This window comes from Schistocerca piceifrons, chromosome 3 (genome assembly GCF_021461385.2).
Source record: "Schistocerca piceifrons isolate TAMUIC-IGC-003096 chromosome 3, iqSchPice1.1, whole genome shotgun sequence".
Classification (NCBI taxonomy): Eukaryota; Metazoa; Arthropoda; class Insecta; order Orthoptera; family Acrididae; genus Schistocerca; species Schistocerca piceifrons.
This window is the reverse complement of record NC_060140.1, coordinates 613141830-613158026: the sequence shown is the minus strand read 5'-3', so window position 1 is coordinate 613158026 and position 16197 is coordinate 613141830. Positions and strand designations below refer to the sequence as shown.

Genomic DNA, 16197 nt, shown 5'->3' with positions numbered 1-16197 from the left:
AACAATGCTTGGTGAAATTAAAAACAAGGCCATCAACATAAAAAGTGCAATGGGAACCACATCATTATATACAGAGGAGAGAGTAGACAGATGGAAAAATTACAATGGACACCTCTACAATGGGGAGGAACTGTCTGGTGTAATATAAGAATATAAGAAGAAATGGAAGTAGCCAAGGAAGATGCAGGGAATGCCACATCAGAATCAGTGTATAACAGAGCTGTGGCAGACTTGTAATCATATAAGGCGGAAGGGATAAATAACATTCCATTAGAATTTCTAACAAAATTGGAGGAAATGGCAATCAAACAACCATTCAAGTTGACATGTAGAATCTATGAGACTTGAGACATAGCATCAGACTAGCAGAAAAATATCTTAAACACAATCCAAATGATAGGAAGGGCAGATAAGTAGGTGAACTACTGCACAATCAGCTTAACATCTCATGTATCCAAGTTGCTGACACGAATAATGTATGGAATGATAGGAAGTATGGAAGATTTAAGTTTGACATCCTGTTGACAACAAATTCATTAGAGCACATGCTCAGAGCGTTTCAAGGATGGGAGAGGAAATCAGCCATGCCCTTTCAAAGGAACAATTCCAGCATTTGTCTGGAGCAATTTAGGGAAATCAAGGACAACCTAAACCAGGATGATTGGATGCAGATTTGAACCTTATTCCTCCTGAATGTGAGTCCTGTGTACTAACCACTGCACCACCTCACTCAGTTACTACACAGCAGAATGGAAAATAAAATTCAGGATCCGATAGATGATAACCATTTGGCTTATGAAATATGAAAAGACATTGACCTGGAAAAGTGATCAATAATGTAAAGTGGTGCAAGATATTTGAAATTCTTGAGAAAATTATAAGTAAGCTGCAGGGAAAGATGGGTAATATAGAATACATACAAAACTCAAGAGAGAAGAATAAAAATGGGAAACCAAGAATAAAGTGCTCAGATTAAGAAGGTGTAAGATGGGGGTGCAGCATTTTAAATCAAACAAGAAAGGTTCATAAGTGGGATTAAAACTTGGGTTGGAAGAATAACAATAATAAGATTCGTTAATGCCATTGTTATTCCCATTGAAAGGGCAGAAAAATTGGAGGAACTGTTGAAAGGAATGAACAGATCAGTGATTATGAGTAAGACAAGTAAAGATCAAAGTAATGAGGTGTAGCAGAAAAGAGATTAGTGATGAATTTAATGCCAAAATTGGTGACCAATAGGTAGACAAAGTGTAGGAATTGAAGCAAAATAACACCTCACAGACAAAGCGAGAAGAACATAAAAAGCAGAATATCACAGGTGAAGAGACAATTGCTGGCCAAAATAAGTCTACCAGTATCAAACATTGCGCTTAATTTGAGGAAGAAATTTCTGATAATATACATTTGGATTATATCACTGTGTGATAGTGAATCAAGGACAGTAGGAACACTTAAGAAGAGGATCAAAGTGTTTGACATATGGTGCTATAGAAGGAAGTTGAAAATTAGCTGGGCTGACAAGTTAAGGAATGAGAAAGGACTATACAGAAAACACTAACAAAAACGTGTGACAGGATGATAGGACATATGTTAAGACACCAGGGAATAAGATCCATGGTACTAGAGGAAGCTGCAGAGTGTAAAAACTGTAGAAGCCCTGACTTTGTGAATGGGTATGATTTGTATGATTTTTTTATGTTTTCAGCACTTGCAGAAAAGTTGTGACTGGAGATGTATAAGGGTTCAATTAACTTCAGTAACCATTTCTTTTGGACCAGGCTGCATATACCATCAATGCTAGGTGAGTATTTTATTTGGTTCCTTGATAGCTTTTAATACATTTTCTTTGGTCATTTTAGTAATAAACATTGAGCTTTGTATGAAATCTTTGTTTCTGTCTGGTTGCATCTTTGTGGTGGAGTGTTTTTGTGCCGAATCTCTGCGATGCAAAGTATAACAATTTTTGAAAATGTTTACTATTTCTGTGGGATGAAAAGTTTTCTTATTGTTATAAGCCAAAACAATGTTTTCCCCTGCTTTTTGGCAAGGGTTGTGATGGGTGTAGTGTTGGATGGAGTGGGTAGAGGGACAGAGAAGCGAGAGGCAGAGAGAGCGACTGTGGGTGGATGTCTAGTGGCTGGTTTGCCAGCTAGGAAGGAGGGGTGGCAGGTATATGGGCTGGGTACGCGATACATAGTTGTCAGAGAAGTTGGGGAGCAGTGCATGCTGAAGATGATGTGAGGATGCGAATTGGAATTGGGTGACAGGGCAGAGGAATGAGAAACAGTGGGTAGATGGTGCAGTGACAGTAGGTTACTGGAGATTGAGGCCATGGTGATTAAAAGAGCAGAGGATATGTTGCAAGGATAACCCTCATCTGCATAGTTCAGAGAAGCTGGTGGTGGAATTAAGGATCCAGATGGCCCGGGTTGAGGAGCAGCCAGTGAATTTGACCATACCGTGCTCAGCCACAACTTGTGCCACTTGGTGATCAAGTTTGTTCTTGGCAACAGTTTAGCAGTGGCCCTTAATCCTTGTGGACAGCTGGTTTGTGCAGTGTTTGCAGCAGAGTTGGTATATGACATGGTTGCTTTCACAGGTGACTCAGCCTCTGATGGATGAGGATAAGCCTGTGACAGGACTGGAACGGGAGGAGCTGGGTGGATAGATTGGGCAGGTCTTGCACCTTGTTCTACCACAGCAATATGGTCCCTATGGCAAGCAGTTGGTAGTGGGAGTGGCATAGCAATGGATGAAGATGTTGTGTAGGTTGGTTGGTTGGGTGACAGAAAACTGCTTTAAGAAGGATGAGAAGTATCTTGGGTAGCATGTCCCTCATTTCAGGGCGAGCTGAGAGATACTCACAGCCCTGACAAAGGGTGAGGTTCAGTTGTTTCAGTCCAAGGCAATATTGGGTGAAGAGTGGGGTGCTCCTTGAAGCTGATTCTTGGGGATAATGGTAGAACTGGGGGTATGTGTGGATATGACACAGGAAATCTGTTTGTGGACTAGTTTTGAGGGTAGTGCCTGTCTGTGAAGGCCTTGATGACACCTTCACAAAACTGGGCACAGGAGCTATTGTCACTACAGATAGAATATCCATGGTTGGCTAGCCTGTATGGCACGGAGTTTTTTATGTTGAAGGGTTGGCAGCAGTCAAACTGCAGGTACAGTGGGTGGTTAGTGGGTTTAATGTGGACAGAGGTGTGGACGGTGCAATCAGAGAGGCAGAGGTCAGTATCCAGAGAGGTTGGCTAGAGGAGGACCAGGTGAAGTGGATAGGAGAGAAGATTTTGAGGTTGTGAAGGAATGTGGATAGGGTGTCTTGGCCCTGAGTTCAGATCATGAAGATATTATCAATGAACCTGAACCAGAGTAGGTGTTGGCAGTTTTCAGAGGCCTAGAAGGTTTCCTCCAGAAGACCAATAGGGTGGTTGGCACAGTGGCATAGGAGGGTGAAATATGGGCACCCGTGGTAGTGCCCCAAATTTGTTTGTAGCTGTAAGTCAGGATATAGTTGGTAAGGTGTATAAGGAAAAGGGTGGTGGGTTTGAACTCTGAAGGACATTGGAAGGTGCAGTGTTTGATAGTAGCAAGGCTATGGGCATGAGGGATGTTGGTGTATAGGAATGTGCCCTCAACAGTGACGAGTAAGAATCCAGGAGGTAAAAGGGTGGGGATAGTGGAAAGCTCGTGAAGTAAATGATTAATAGCCAGCTCCAATGGGACTTTCAGGACTGTTGGGTTTGTGGATTTTGGGGAGCATGTAGAAGGTGGGTGTATGGGTTATTGTTGGGGTGAGAATGGAGGTGGGCTCAGGGGAGAGGTTCAGGGAACAGCCTATGGATTTCAGTAGGTTGCGTTGGACTTCTGGGTTGAGATCACTAATGCAGAGATTGTAGGTAGAGGAGTCAAACAGTTGGTGGAAGCGTTCTGTCAGGTAGGCACTGTGAATCATTACCAGGATCTGTTTTCAGTTTGTGTATGGCTGTCCTTTTACTACTGAAAGGTTATTGTTCTAAGGAAAGGATTTGGGGAAGCACATTGTGGCCAAATCAGAAGTAAGAAATTATTGAAAGCTGATATGGGTGTGTTAGGTGGGAGGTATGTAGGATGACATTGGATTGTGGTCTCAAGTGGAAGAGCTAAGGTTCAATGTTGGGATTAGGTTAGCTTATGGTACAGGAACTGATGGCAAAGAAGTATTTCCACTGAAGGGGTCAGTAGAAAGAGGGTATGTCTTTGACAAGTTCAGCTTGGTTAAGCTTGAGCTTGAGGCTTAAGATGAGACCTTTGGATAGGACTGAAACTACATTGGGCCTGAGGGTTTTGATGGTAATATAAACAACTATGTTTTGGGTTTGCTTCAGTTCTGGGTTTTATGGTGTATTGGGGGGACTTCTGGACAATGTGGCAAATGGAAGAGATCAGCTAGGCAGATTCTGGGTTGATTAGAGGTGTTGATGAGGGGAACTGTTGGATAGTGATGCCACAAGATAGTAGTAGGACATCAGCAGGTTGGACAATTTATGAAGATGGTGTCTGGAATGATCCTCCACATGCTGTAGCACAAGGGTTTCTATTTCAGAAATGTTTGTGCCTGCACAGTACAAGTATCCAGAGGAGGCAGTAGAGGTGGTTCTGTGATGCCTCAGATGTGAAGAGATGTTTCTGCAGTACCAGGTTTGTGAGGCATAGGTACTAGCGGAATCTGGAAAGGTGAAGGTCATTACGAAAGGAAGGTGGGATCCAGAGAATGGGATTTTTATGGTTAGGCTATTATGGGGGGGGGGGGGGATTTACACGAGTTAAACAGCATTTAAAGAGTAGGGTGTTAGTCAAGGATAGAGATACACTTCTGAACTGATGCATATTGATTGAGCAAAGGTCCTTTGGGGTAGGGACATCATTAAGAAATGGGAAATGGTGCAGGAAATAGATGAATGAAGGTGTTAGGTTGTTATCAGAAGAACTGCACAATACAGCATGGATCCTGACTCATCACTGTTGATGCCACCTCCCTATACACAGTATCCCTCATGCCCATGGTCATGCCACTGTTGAACAGTGCATCTCCCAGTGTCCTTCAGACTCCAAACCAATGACCTTCTTCCTTATACAACTTACCAGCTATATTCTGACTCACAGCTACTTTTCCTTTGAAAGGAAGGTATGCAAAAAAATCTGCTGCCATGAGTAGCTGTGTGGCACCTTCCTATGCCATCCTGTTTATGGGCTATCTAGAGGAAACCTACCTAGCCTCCCAAAACACCCTACCCGTAGTCTGGTTCAGAGTCATTGACGATATATTCATTATCTGGACTCAGGGCCAAGACACCCTATCCACATTCCTTCATAAACTCAACACCTTTGTTCCCATCCACTTCAACTGATCCTCAACCCCATGCATTACCTTCCTGGATTTTGACCTGCGCCACTCTGATGGCTCCATCTACATTAAACCAACCAACCACCAGCAGTACCTGTGTTCTGACAGCTGCCATCCCTTCAACAACAAAAAATCTCTCTCATAAAGCCTAACCACCTGTTGATGATGTATCTGCAGTGACAAGAACTCCCTTGCCAAGCATGCTGGAGGTCTCGCAAAGGCCTTCGAAAACAGGCAGTAGCCTCCAAACCTAGTCCACACTGAGATATCCTGAGAATCAGCTATGAAGGAAATCACTCCTCATCACCCAATATCCCCTGGACTGTAACAACTGAACCATATCCTTCAAAAGGGCTTTGAGTATATCTCATCATGCCCTGAAATGATGAACATCCTACCCAAGATCCTTCCCAACCCTCCTAAAGTGGTGTTCTGTCACTCACCCAATCTACACAACATCCTAGTCCATCCCCATACCACTTTCCACCACCATTCCCTTGCCACAGGGATCATATCCCTGTGGTAGATCAAGGTGCAAGACCTGCACAGTCCTACCACCCAACACCTCCTTGATTAATAAACACTTTTGCTTTTCAGTGAATGGTCTTTTTTAATGCAAAGTATTTAAATATCCTTACATGTTTTCTTAGTTTGTCTAACAACTTTATCTGAATACTTTTTAGTAGTATGTGTATTCATCTATTGTAAGACTTAACTGTTCCATGCTGTATTATTTTTTTCTAGCATTCCATTAGTGGTCCAGTTATTTGCATTTCTGTCACTAATATTTCTATGCATAAAGAGAAGGTTGGTCCAAAATGCAAGCCTAGAGTGTTCATCTACATTTGTATATGATAGATATATGACCAATGTCCATTACTTAATACTTCATTTAAGTGATTTTTGTTGCACTCAGTAAGAATATTTGTTCCATTTAGCCTATCTTGTGTTCACTGAATTCTGGATTACATAGTTTTACTGATACATCATACTTACCCTCTTTAATCATTACTTGGTGTAAGGCTATGAATCTACTCAAGATGTCTTCTGTTATTTTGAGATTATATGCTTTTATTCAGTCTAATAATGAACATTTGTGTCTATTTTCAGTGAGGAATCTTATCACCACAAATTAATAACTCACAGGTTCTATATGGACCCTTTCACCCTGTACTAGTTTCCCTGAACTTTGGATGTGGGAATCTGCTCTTAAGTAGATTCTCTCACTCAGCTACCCCCATTGACTTAACTTCCATTAGCAACCTTCCCTTTTCCTGATGTGTCAGAATTGCATTATTTACGAAAACATTTGTATATTTTCTTTTTCATTGTTCATTCCTCCCCCTCTCTAACACTTAAGAATTTTTCCCTATCTTTTCCTCTTTATGCACTGCATTATTCTTTCTACTTTTTGTTTTTCTTCCTCGTTACTTCTCACTCTATCCCTTCTATCACCTACAAGCTGAAGCTGACACATTGCTCAGCAGCACAATATTTTTGATCTCCTACACTCTCTGACAACTTTTCCTTTACCTTTGCCTTCCCTTGTTCTCACAGAAGGTGGATTTCTGTAAAACTAAGATCTGAGTGACACCCTCGCCTCTTCACCAGACATTTTATTACCTCCCAAACCAATCCCTACTCTCTCTCTGAAGAAAGTTAGGACTAATATTTTCTGCCTTAAACATTTCTGTTGGCAGTACTAAGGATTGTGCCTTCTGAAGGTAAGAACAGGCCAGCCATTCTATTTCAATGTAAGCTTCTCTACATATAATTGGCAATGTCCATACTGACTCACTCACTGACTCACTACTGCCCAGTCCAAACCTCTACGGATAGAATCTTGAAATTTTGCGATGGTACTGGTCTTATACTGCAGACATTGATTACCCCCTATGGGGGTGAAATAGGAGATGGGAAGCTTTTTTGAAAATATGTCACTATTAAGACAATTTTGAAGACAAGCCTATGAAAATTGGTATGTGGTTTCTTGGTCAGAAATAAAGAAATACATGTATAAGCATTTTTGGAAATTTATCCCCTATGGGGATGAAATGGTGGGTGACTTTTTTTTTAAAAAAAGTAATTATTAAAAAGCTACTAAAGTATTTTTAAAGCTACACCATGAAAACTGGTATATCACTTCTTGGTTCCAAATTAAAAATACGTGTTTCAGTGTTTTTGGAAATTCATCCCCTAAGGAGGCTAAATAGAGGATGAAATATTTTGTGAAATATTTCATTACAAAGTTTGGTTTCTCAAGGGGAAAAAAATTGTTTCACTGTTTTTGGAAATTAGACCCCTGAGGGGGTGAAATGTTTTAGTAAAATATTTCATTGTGAAAGCATTATATGCTAAATCTATGAAAACTGGTATGGTTCAAATGGCTCTGAGCACTATGGGACTTAACTTCTGAGGTCATCAGTCCCCTAGAACTTAGAACTACTTAAACCTAACTAACCTAAGGACATCACACACATCCATGCCCGAGGCAGAATTCAAACCTGTGACCGTAGCGGTCGCGCAGTTCCAGACTGTAGCGCCTAGAACCGCTCGGCCACTCCAGCCGGCGAAAACTGGTATCTGGCTTCTCATTTAGAAACGAAAAAAAAAAAAAAATAAATAAATAAATAAATGTTTTTCACTGTTTTTGTAAATTCAACCATTAAGGGGGGGGGAGGGGAGGGGGAGGGGGGGCTGAAACAGGGTCAGACCGATTCTATGATTCATCATCCCTTAGCCTAAACTGCTAGGGATAGAAAACTGAAATTTAGAGAAGGTGTGGCTCTTAATACTGAAGGCATCGTTTAAGAAGGGACTGTTCAAAATTCCACTCCTAAGGGGGCAAAACAGGGGATGAAAGGCCTTTTAAAAACATGTCACTATTAAGGCAATTTTGAATGTAGAACTATGAAAAATGGTATTCGGTTTCTCAGTCAGAAATAAAATATGTGTCTCAGTATTTTTGATAACCCAACCATCAAGGAAGTAAAATAGAGTATGAAAGTTTTTTTTTAAAGAAGTCATTGCTAAAGAACTATTAAAGCATTTTAATGATACGTCTATGAAAACTGATATTTGACTTCTCAGGTGGAAATAAAATAAATAAATAAAAATATTTCAGTGATTTTGGAATTTTAACCCCTTAAGGGACTAACATAGGAGATAAAAACTTTTATGAAATTATTTCATTATGAAAGCATTTTCAAAGCTAAATCTATTAGTATTGGGTGGTGGTGGTGGTTAGTGTTTAATGTCCTGTCGACAACGAGGTCATTAGAGACGGAGCGAAAGCTCGGGTTAGGGAAGGATTGGGAAGGAAATCGGCCGTGCCCTTTCAAAGGAACCATCTCGGCATTTTCCTGAAACAATTTAGGGAAATCACGGAAAACCTAAATCAGGATGGCTGGAGACAGGATTGAACCATCGTCCTCCCGAATGCGAGTCCAGTGTGCTAACCACTGCGCCACCTCGCTCGGTTATTAGTATTGGGTTTCTCTGTTATAAATAAAAAGTTGGTGTTTCAACGATTTTAAATCTCCATCTCTAAGGCAGTTAAACACTGGAAAAAAATTTTTAAGAAAATATTTCATGATATTAAAACAAATTTAAAACCAACTCTATGAAAGCTGGTATTTTACTTCTCAGTTAGATAGAAATGTGTTAGGGGATGAAAATTTCTATGGAAATATCATCATAAGAATGGAAAAGGTGTAATTAACAAAACTCTTGGACACCAGCTACCAGAATCACTTTTTGGTCAGAAGTACAGGGTGATTCTAATTAAAGCTAAACTTTCAAACTGCTGTAGAAATGTATGACAGAAGAAAACTAAATAGTTACAAAATGTAGCAATAGATGGTGCTGTAAGCATCATAATTTAATAATGGTTGATTACAAATGACAAATGAATCATACAACAATGCCTAAGGTGTATGTCTTTTTTAATTGCCCTGAGACCAAGAACTGCATAAAAAGCATCACTCATGTTGCTTTTTAACTGTCCTAAGCCCAAAAACTGCATAAAAAGCATCAATCACATCGGTTTTTAACTGTCCTGAGGCCTAAAACAGCATAAAAAGCATCAATCACATCGGTTTTTAATTGTCCTGATGCCAAAAACTGCATAAAAAGCATCAATCAAAATCAAATTGTATTATTAATTTCCATGTGACTGGCACAAAACGTTCAATATGCTGTCATCATTTTCTGCAAGAAGTTGAAATTGAGAAACAGCATCTTCCACAACTGATCGGAGTGTTTCTGGGGTCACGTTCAGAATGTGTTGTGCAATGCATGCTTTCAATGCAGCTAAGTTTGCAATCAGAACACTGAACACAACATCTTTCAGATAGCCCCACAGCAGATCAAGATCAGGTGATCGGGATGGCCAGGCTGTAGGGAAATGGTGGCTGATAATTCTAGCATTTCCAAAATTGCACTTCAGCAGCTGCTTAGTTGGATTTGCAATGTGCAGAGGTGTGCCATCTTGCATAAAAATGTTTCCATCCACACATCCATACTGTTGGAGAGCTGGAATGACATGGTTGTACAAAACATACTCATAGTGTTTACCAGTGACGGTACAGGTAACAGGACTGGAAACACCTAACTCTTCAAAAAAATTTGGCCCTATGATAAATGATACCATAAACCCACACCACACATTGACCTTTTCAGGATGAAGTGATACTGGTTGATTTGCATGTGGATTTTCCATTGCCCATATTCAAAAATTCTGTATATTGACATATGTGTCAGATGGAAGTGGGATTTGTCTGTCCACAAAATCTTCCACAGCCAGTGATTGTCCACTTCCATGCGAGCAAGAAATTCTAAAGCAAAGGTCTCTCTTGCTGGCAGTCAACAGGAAGCAACTCATGCATGTGGGTAATTTTGAATGGATTGCAAAGAAGGATGTTTCATCGAATTTTACACACCGTGCTCAAGGGTATGTCCAATGTTTGGGCAATTCTCCGTGCACTACACGTTTTGCACACCACCACTCGTCTCCTCCTGAATAGCTGTGGCCACTGCTTCCACTGACGTTGAATCAATTCATTTCCTCTCTCTACCAGGTTGCACACCAAAAGAACCCATCTTTTCGAATTTCCAAATCATTTTCTCCAGACCCGTGGCAGTCATAGAGCCAATGTCTTTTTTTGAACCCTTCAGTGTCCAGAACTTCTGCAGAGTGACGTGTGCACAGTCATCATTTTTGTAGTACAGCTTTACAAGCAGACTGCGATCCTGCATTGAGACAGTCATGGCGAATGTTGCATATGCGAAAGGAGGAAAAGCTGTGTACCCGGCATGTTTGTACCAACTTCAATGGGTCATTCACATGACAGGTGTTTTCATTTACATATTCTGGTGCATACAACACCATCTATTGATCAATTTTCACATTATTTTTCTTCTTCTCCCATACACTTTCCCCCTTTTCCAATAATATTCTGCTGCAATTTGACATCAATCTGACCAGTGGTGTTATTTTAACAGTGTTTTGAAAGATTAATTTTAATTATAACCATCTTGTACATTTGGGAAAGACCATGCTTCTATGGCCTTAATTAGTGTGAAAAGTTTATACAGTTTTGCAGCTTGCAAAAAATGTAAAAATTCGATTAAAGAAAAACAAAACCAAAAAAAAAAAAATCTTTCAGGCAGCAAAAAATTTTGGCAAACCATGATTAAGAAAATTTCTTCTGATTTACTATTTTACAATGAAAATAAATTTGTGTAAACCCACGTTTTAGTGTTTTGCAGGAAACATATTCAAATACACCTTAATCTTTCACTCTTTCAAGCAAAGTAGCTCCTAATCAGTCACTGGTACTTACAGTCTGGCTGGGTAAGTTATGCTCTACAATAGTTTTTGTTGCATCTTCTGTTGCTTGAAATTCACATTTAACATGAGCAGGAGGAAACCTTCCATTTCCATCTATGTCAATCCAGTAAACACTTGGTTTTGTATATCCAAGTAGAGCCAGTTCTTCACATGTTTTCCTGTGAAGTGCTGAAAATATATCCACAAAATTACTATAGAAAGACAAAGGATTATCCACATTTAAGTTATTAATACACAGAAATAATCAACATTATGTCTGGAACAAAAGTAATAACAAATGATTTCTGCAACAAAAAATAATACTGCTGAGCAAAACAATTTGGAAAAGAAAGAAGAATCAGTCATTTGAAAGGAATAAATGAAATTTCAGACATTTCACCCTCTTCATGCTTAGTATTAATTATAATCTGACAAATAATTAAATGTATTAAGTCATAGTAGGTACTTCATGTAAGCAGATCTGATATTCTGTTTATCTTTACCATGGAGTGTTTGAGAGAATTAAACACAGCCTTGGTTATAAATTTTTGAGGGTAGCTCAGGGAGTATGTAAACTAAATCAACAAGAAGAATCAATCTGGATATCAAGGTAGTCCATATTAAACATTCACTAATGTACATTGTGAATGTAAGATTTTCTGTATTACACACAGATTTGCCTTTTTTACACATTGTTTTTGAAATTCCAGCACAAGTTTCAGTTTAGTGGGAACACTGCAGAGACAAGCAGTCCTTTTCTCAGGATGCTTTGGGTGTTATTAAGGCCTTTACAGATGGGTACTATCCTCTGGACCTAGTCCACAAAGACATCTCTTGTGTCATATCCACACATGCCACTAATCCTCCAACCACCCCTGAAAATCATTTGCAAAGGAGCACTCCCCTCACTACCCAATGTTATCACAGCCTTTGCTAGAGCTTCAGTTACCTGTAATCATGTCCAGAAATGAGGAATATCTTACATCCTTCTCACCCCTCAAAAAGTGATACTCTGCCACCCAACCAATCTAGCAAATATGATGGTCCATCCTTATACCACCTGTCTCCAATCCCTTTCCTCATAACATACATCCATGCAGAACAACCAGGTGCTCTGCACCCACTCACCACATCCTGTTCCAGTTCCCTCAAAGGTATATCTACTCTATCAGACACAGGGCTGCTTGTGAAAGCAGTCACATCTATATCAGCTCTGTTATAACTTCCGTATAGTCTTTCATGTGGATACAACCATCAACCAGTTGTCTACCCAAATGAACATGTCCCATCAAATTGTGGCCAAGAGTTGAGTTGGCCAGCCATTGGCCTCTGAATTATGGAGCTGGGAACTGTCTTACGACACATCCTTTGATGCCATAGTTCTTATGGCCACAATACCCACCAGTCCGGTTTTGTGAATTTTACCTTTACTCCTTCCAATACTTATAAATATTATGTGGTATATAAGAGTACTTATCCAATACCTGTTTGACATACATATAAATGAAACAAGGAATGCTGCAGAATAAACACAAAACAACAATTTAAAACTGTTGGCCCTGGAAAACACAATAAAAATTCAGATGATAAGGTGTAAAACAAAAATTTTAACAATCAAAAGCAGATAAATATTTTATGATGAAAGTACATTTAATCACTCTAAGTATACAGTCGTGGGCAAACAGTAGCTGAATAATGTCACTGAAAAAGCAGCTGATTTTTTTTAATAAGAGACTATATTTTGTGTGTGCATAGACCAGTCCCAAAAAAATTTTAATAATCTGTAGAGACTAAAATGTTCAGCAGACAGAATAAAACTAATGCCACTGATTAAAGTCACGTAAGTCGTTTGTCATTAATGGCACTTAATATAATTTTTGAATGCAAATTATAAAAGCTGTTTCTCTTTACTTACACATTCTGTGCCTGGTTTTACATTCTTGACAGACCTCTCTTGGAATAGAATCACAGAATCAGATGAGTGAAATGAAAGAAAAAGTAAATTAAAAAATTAATATATTAAAAAAAAAGCTGATCTTCAGCTTTCAGCTTGAAGCCAAAGGAGGCTAAATAGGAAAAAAAGAAAAAACTTTACTTTGTGTGTTTGGGATAGGGAAGTGGGGGAGGGGGGGGGGGTGAAAGGTTAAGTCTCTCAGAATATGGCGAGAAAGATCACTGTGATAGCAAACAAAATCCATGAAACACAACCATTGATAAATAAAAAATGAAAACAACGTTTATGGTAAAAGATGTGAGAATTCTGTTTTGGAAAACAAAATAACTATTTAAATATGTAAAACACTTGATTTTAATCAAGTAAGTAATGAACTGGGACTATAGATATATCACAATGGATGTGCATCACAACGGATCATTTGCAAGTCAGTGAACAAAATTTCAGAACAGAGCAATAAGTATAAATAACCATTAAACCTGGGAAAATAAGAAACTGACCAGTGTAAAAAATTCATCATAACCATAAAAATCTGCATGGTTAGAGCTCACTGAAAAATTTAATTAAGATCCAACATAATTCTAGTGATGAACTAGGCAACAGTTCACTCAATCTGGAAGAAACAAACAAATACAAATGGACCACCATAAAATGCAAGAAAACAAACTAACTTCAAAAAGCAGAAATGCTAGGTACCAAAAATGACTTTTTAATAATCAGTGACTCAATGCTCAGAAACACTGAAACTCAAAACTGCAAAGTCAGTGTTAGCCTAGGAATAAGAAAAACAAAAGACTATCGCAGTTCTAAATAAGGAAGGAACTATCAGAGTAGCCAGTAGCTTTTGTAGGAGTGGCAGAAGTCACAGACACTCCTGTATAGTTGTTGAAATACATTACAATATAAAATAAGATATGATTTTGAAGCTATGATGAAGAACTTATATTTAAAACATGCTGTATAGAATTACGTCAAAGCAGTGTAATTATCTCTATATGCAGGACTCCAGGTGCTGAAATAACCAATTATGTTTTGCTAAATTGCAATTCCTTTTTGAGAAACTTAAAAAAGAAAGAAAAACAGTGATTGCTGCTGCTTTCAACATGGATACAACTAGAAAATCAAACATATCAACACAGCTTACTGATCTGATTCAAGAATCTGGCTTCAGTCTAAACGTCACCAATTCAACAGGACAAATGGGAGGACAGCAACATATAGACAATATCTTAACAAATTATGCAGTTGATGCTAAATTCTGCTTCAACCCAAGACTTTCATATCACTCTGCTTTATTGATTGAATTGCAAAAATAAACACACAAAATACTAGGACAACTTTATCAAAAGAAAATTCAGTGAGGAAAACATAAATTTGTTCTGTTGTAGTAATGAGGTTCAGTGGCAATTACAAAATGAATCTTCACATTGGGAAAACTTTGGGTGAGTGATTTCTGCTTGTCTTCAGTGACACATTTTCATAAGTAAACTGCTGGGGAAAGGCAACTATGAGATGTGTTCATTAAGTAATACAACACATTTCTTTTCCCAGCCAGTTTGGTTGAAAAAATGCAGAATTTGCTGTGGGACATCATCAAATATTCTTGCTTCAGCTCCCATAGTTTCATGAAGTCCCGACAGGTGTCTGTAACTGATGTGCATCCCAAGAATAGAGCTGTCACTGAGTTTCTTTTGGCAGAAAACCAGAGCATCAAAATTATTTGCAGGTGCTTCCAGAATGTCTACGGAGACCTGGAAGTGAAAATAAGCATGGAATTGTTGGACGAGTTGTCTGTCATCAATGACACGAGGTCGCACAAATCTGTCCAATCAACCACATACCTGTCAGCCACACAAAGCTGTGGTTCATGTAATGCTGAAACATGTGGGCACCATCATTTGAGGTGATCAATGGATCACAATCACACACCTTGATGCTCAACTGAATGTCTGTTGGCAAAGCTGACACACTCATTGTTGGACGAGTTGTCTGTCATCAATGACACAAGGTTGCACAAATCTGTCCAATCAACCACATGCCTGTCAGCCACACAAAGCTGCGGTTCCTGTAATGCTGAAACATGTGGGCACCATCATTTGAGGTGATCAATGGATCACAATCACACACCTTGATGCTCAACTGAATGTCTGTTGGCAAAGCTGACACACTCATCCACCAGTTGGGGTACTCATAGGTTTGTGCCTGCTGGGTCCTTCACCACTTAACAGAAGACCATAAAGAACAACAAAGGACCATCTATGCAGAACTACTTGTGAATTACAAGGCCAACCATGACAATTTTTGTTGAACACTGTCACAGGTGATGAAACATGGGTTCATCTCTTTGAACCAGAAACAAAACGGCAATCCATGGAGTGTTACACCACCTTTACACTGAAAAAAAGTTCAAAGCCACACTATCAGCCAATAAAGTCATGGTAATGATCTTCTGGGACTCTGCTTGATGTCCTCCCTTATGGTGCAATGATCAACTGAAATCCATTGCGTTACCCTCAGGAAATCTACAAAATGACTTCAGGGTGTTTGTTGCCACAGAAATCCAAACAACCCTCTCCTTCTATGTGACACCACAAAGCCTCGCACATGTCTGTGAACCTAAGAAGAGCTAACAAAACTTCACTGGACTGTTCTTCCTCACTCATGCTACAGCCCAGATCTCACGCCTTCTGGATTCCATCTGTTTGGTTCAAAAATGGTTCAAATGGCTCTGAGAACTATGGGACTTAACATCTTAGGTCATCAGTCCCCTAGAAGCTAGAACTACTTAAACCTAACTAACCTAAGGACATCACACACATCCATGCCCGAGGCAGGATCCGAACCTGCGACCGTAGCAGTCGTGCGGTTCCAGACTGAAGTGCCTAGAACCGCTCGGCCACACCGGCTGGCCATCTGTTTGGCCCAATGAAGAATGCACTCTGTGAAGCAGTACATGGACGATCGGGAGGTTATTATGCAGCAAGACGCTGGCTCTGGTGTCGACCAGCTGAGTGGTACCATGCA

The 16197-nt window shown here is 39.5% G+C and overlaps 1 protein-coding gene across 6 annotated transcripts in view; it reads right to left on the bottom strand.

Moving 5' to 3' along the window:
* The window catches only part of LOC124788247 (neurexin-4), a 545350-nt gene that overhangs the window by 216518 nt on the left and 312635 nt on the right, over positions 1–16197 (bottom strand). For all 6 annotated transcript variants that reach the window (XR_007016075.1, XM_047255435.1, XM_047255434.1 and 3 more), the window contains exon 16: positions 11233–11408. Coding sequence is in view for 5 of the 6 variants with exons in the window: in XM_047255435.1 (XP_047111391.1) it covers positions 11233–11408 (176 nt within the window). In the remaining variant the exon portion in view is untranslated. The remainder of the gene's footprint in view (positions 1–11232; positions 11409–16197) is intronic.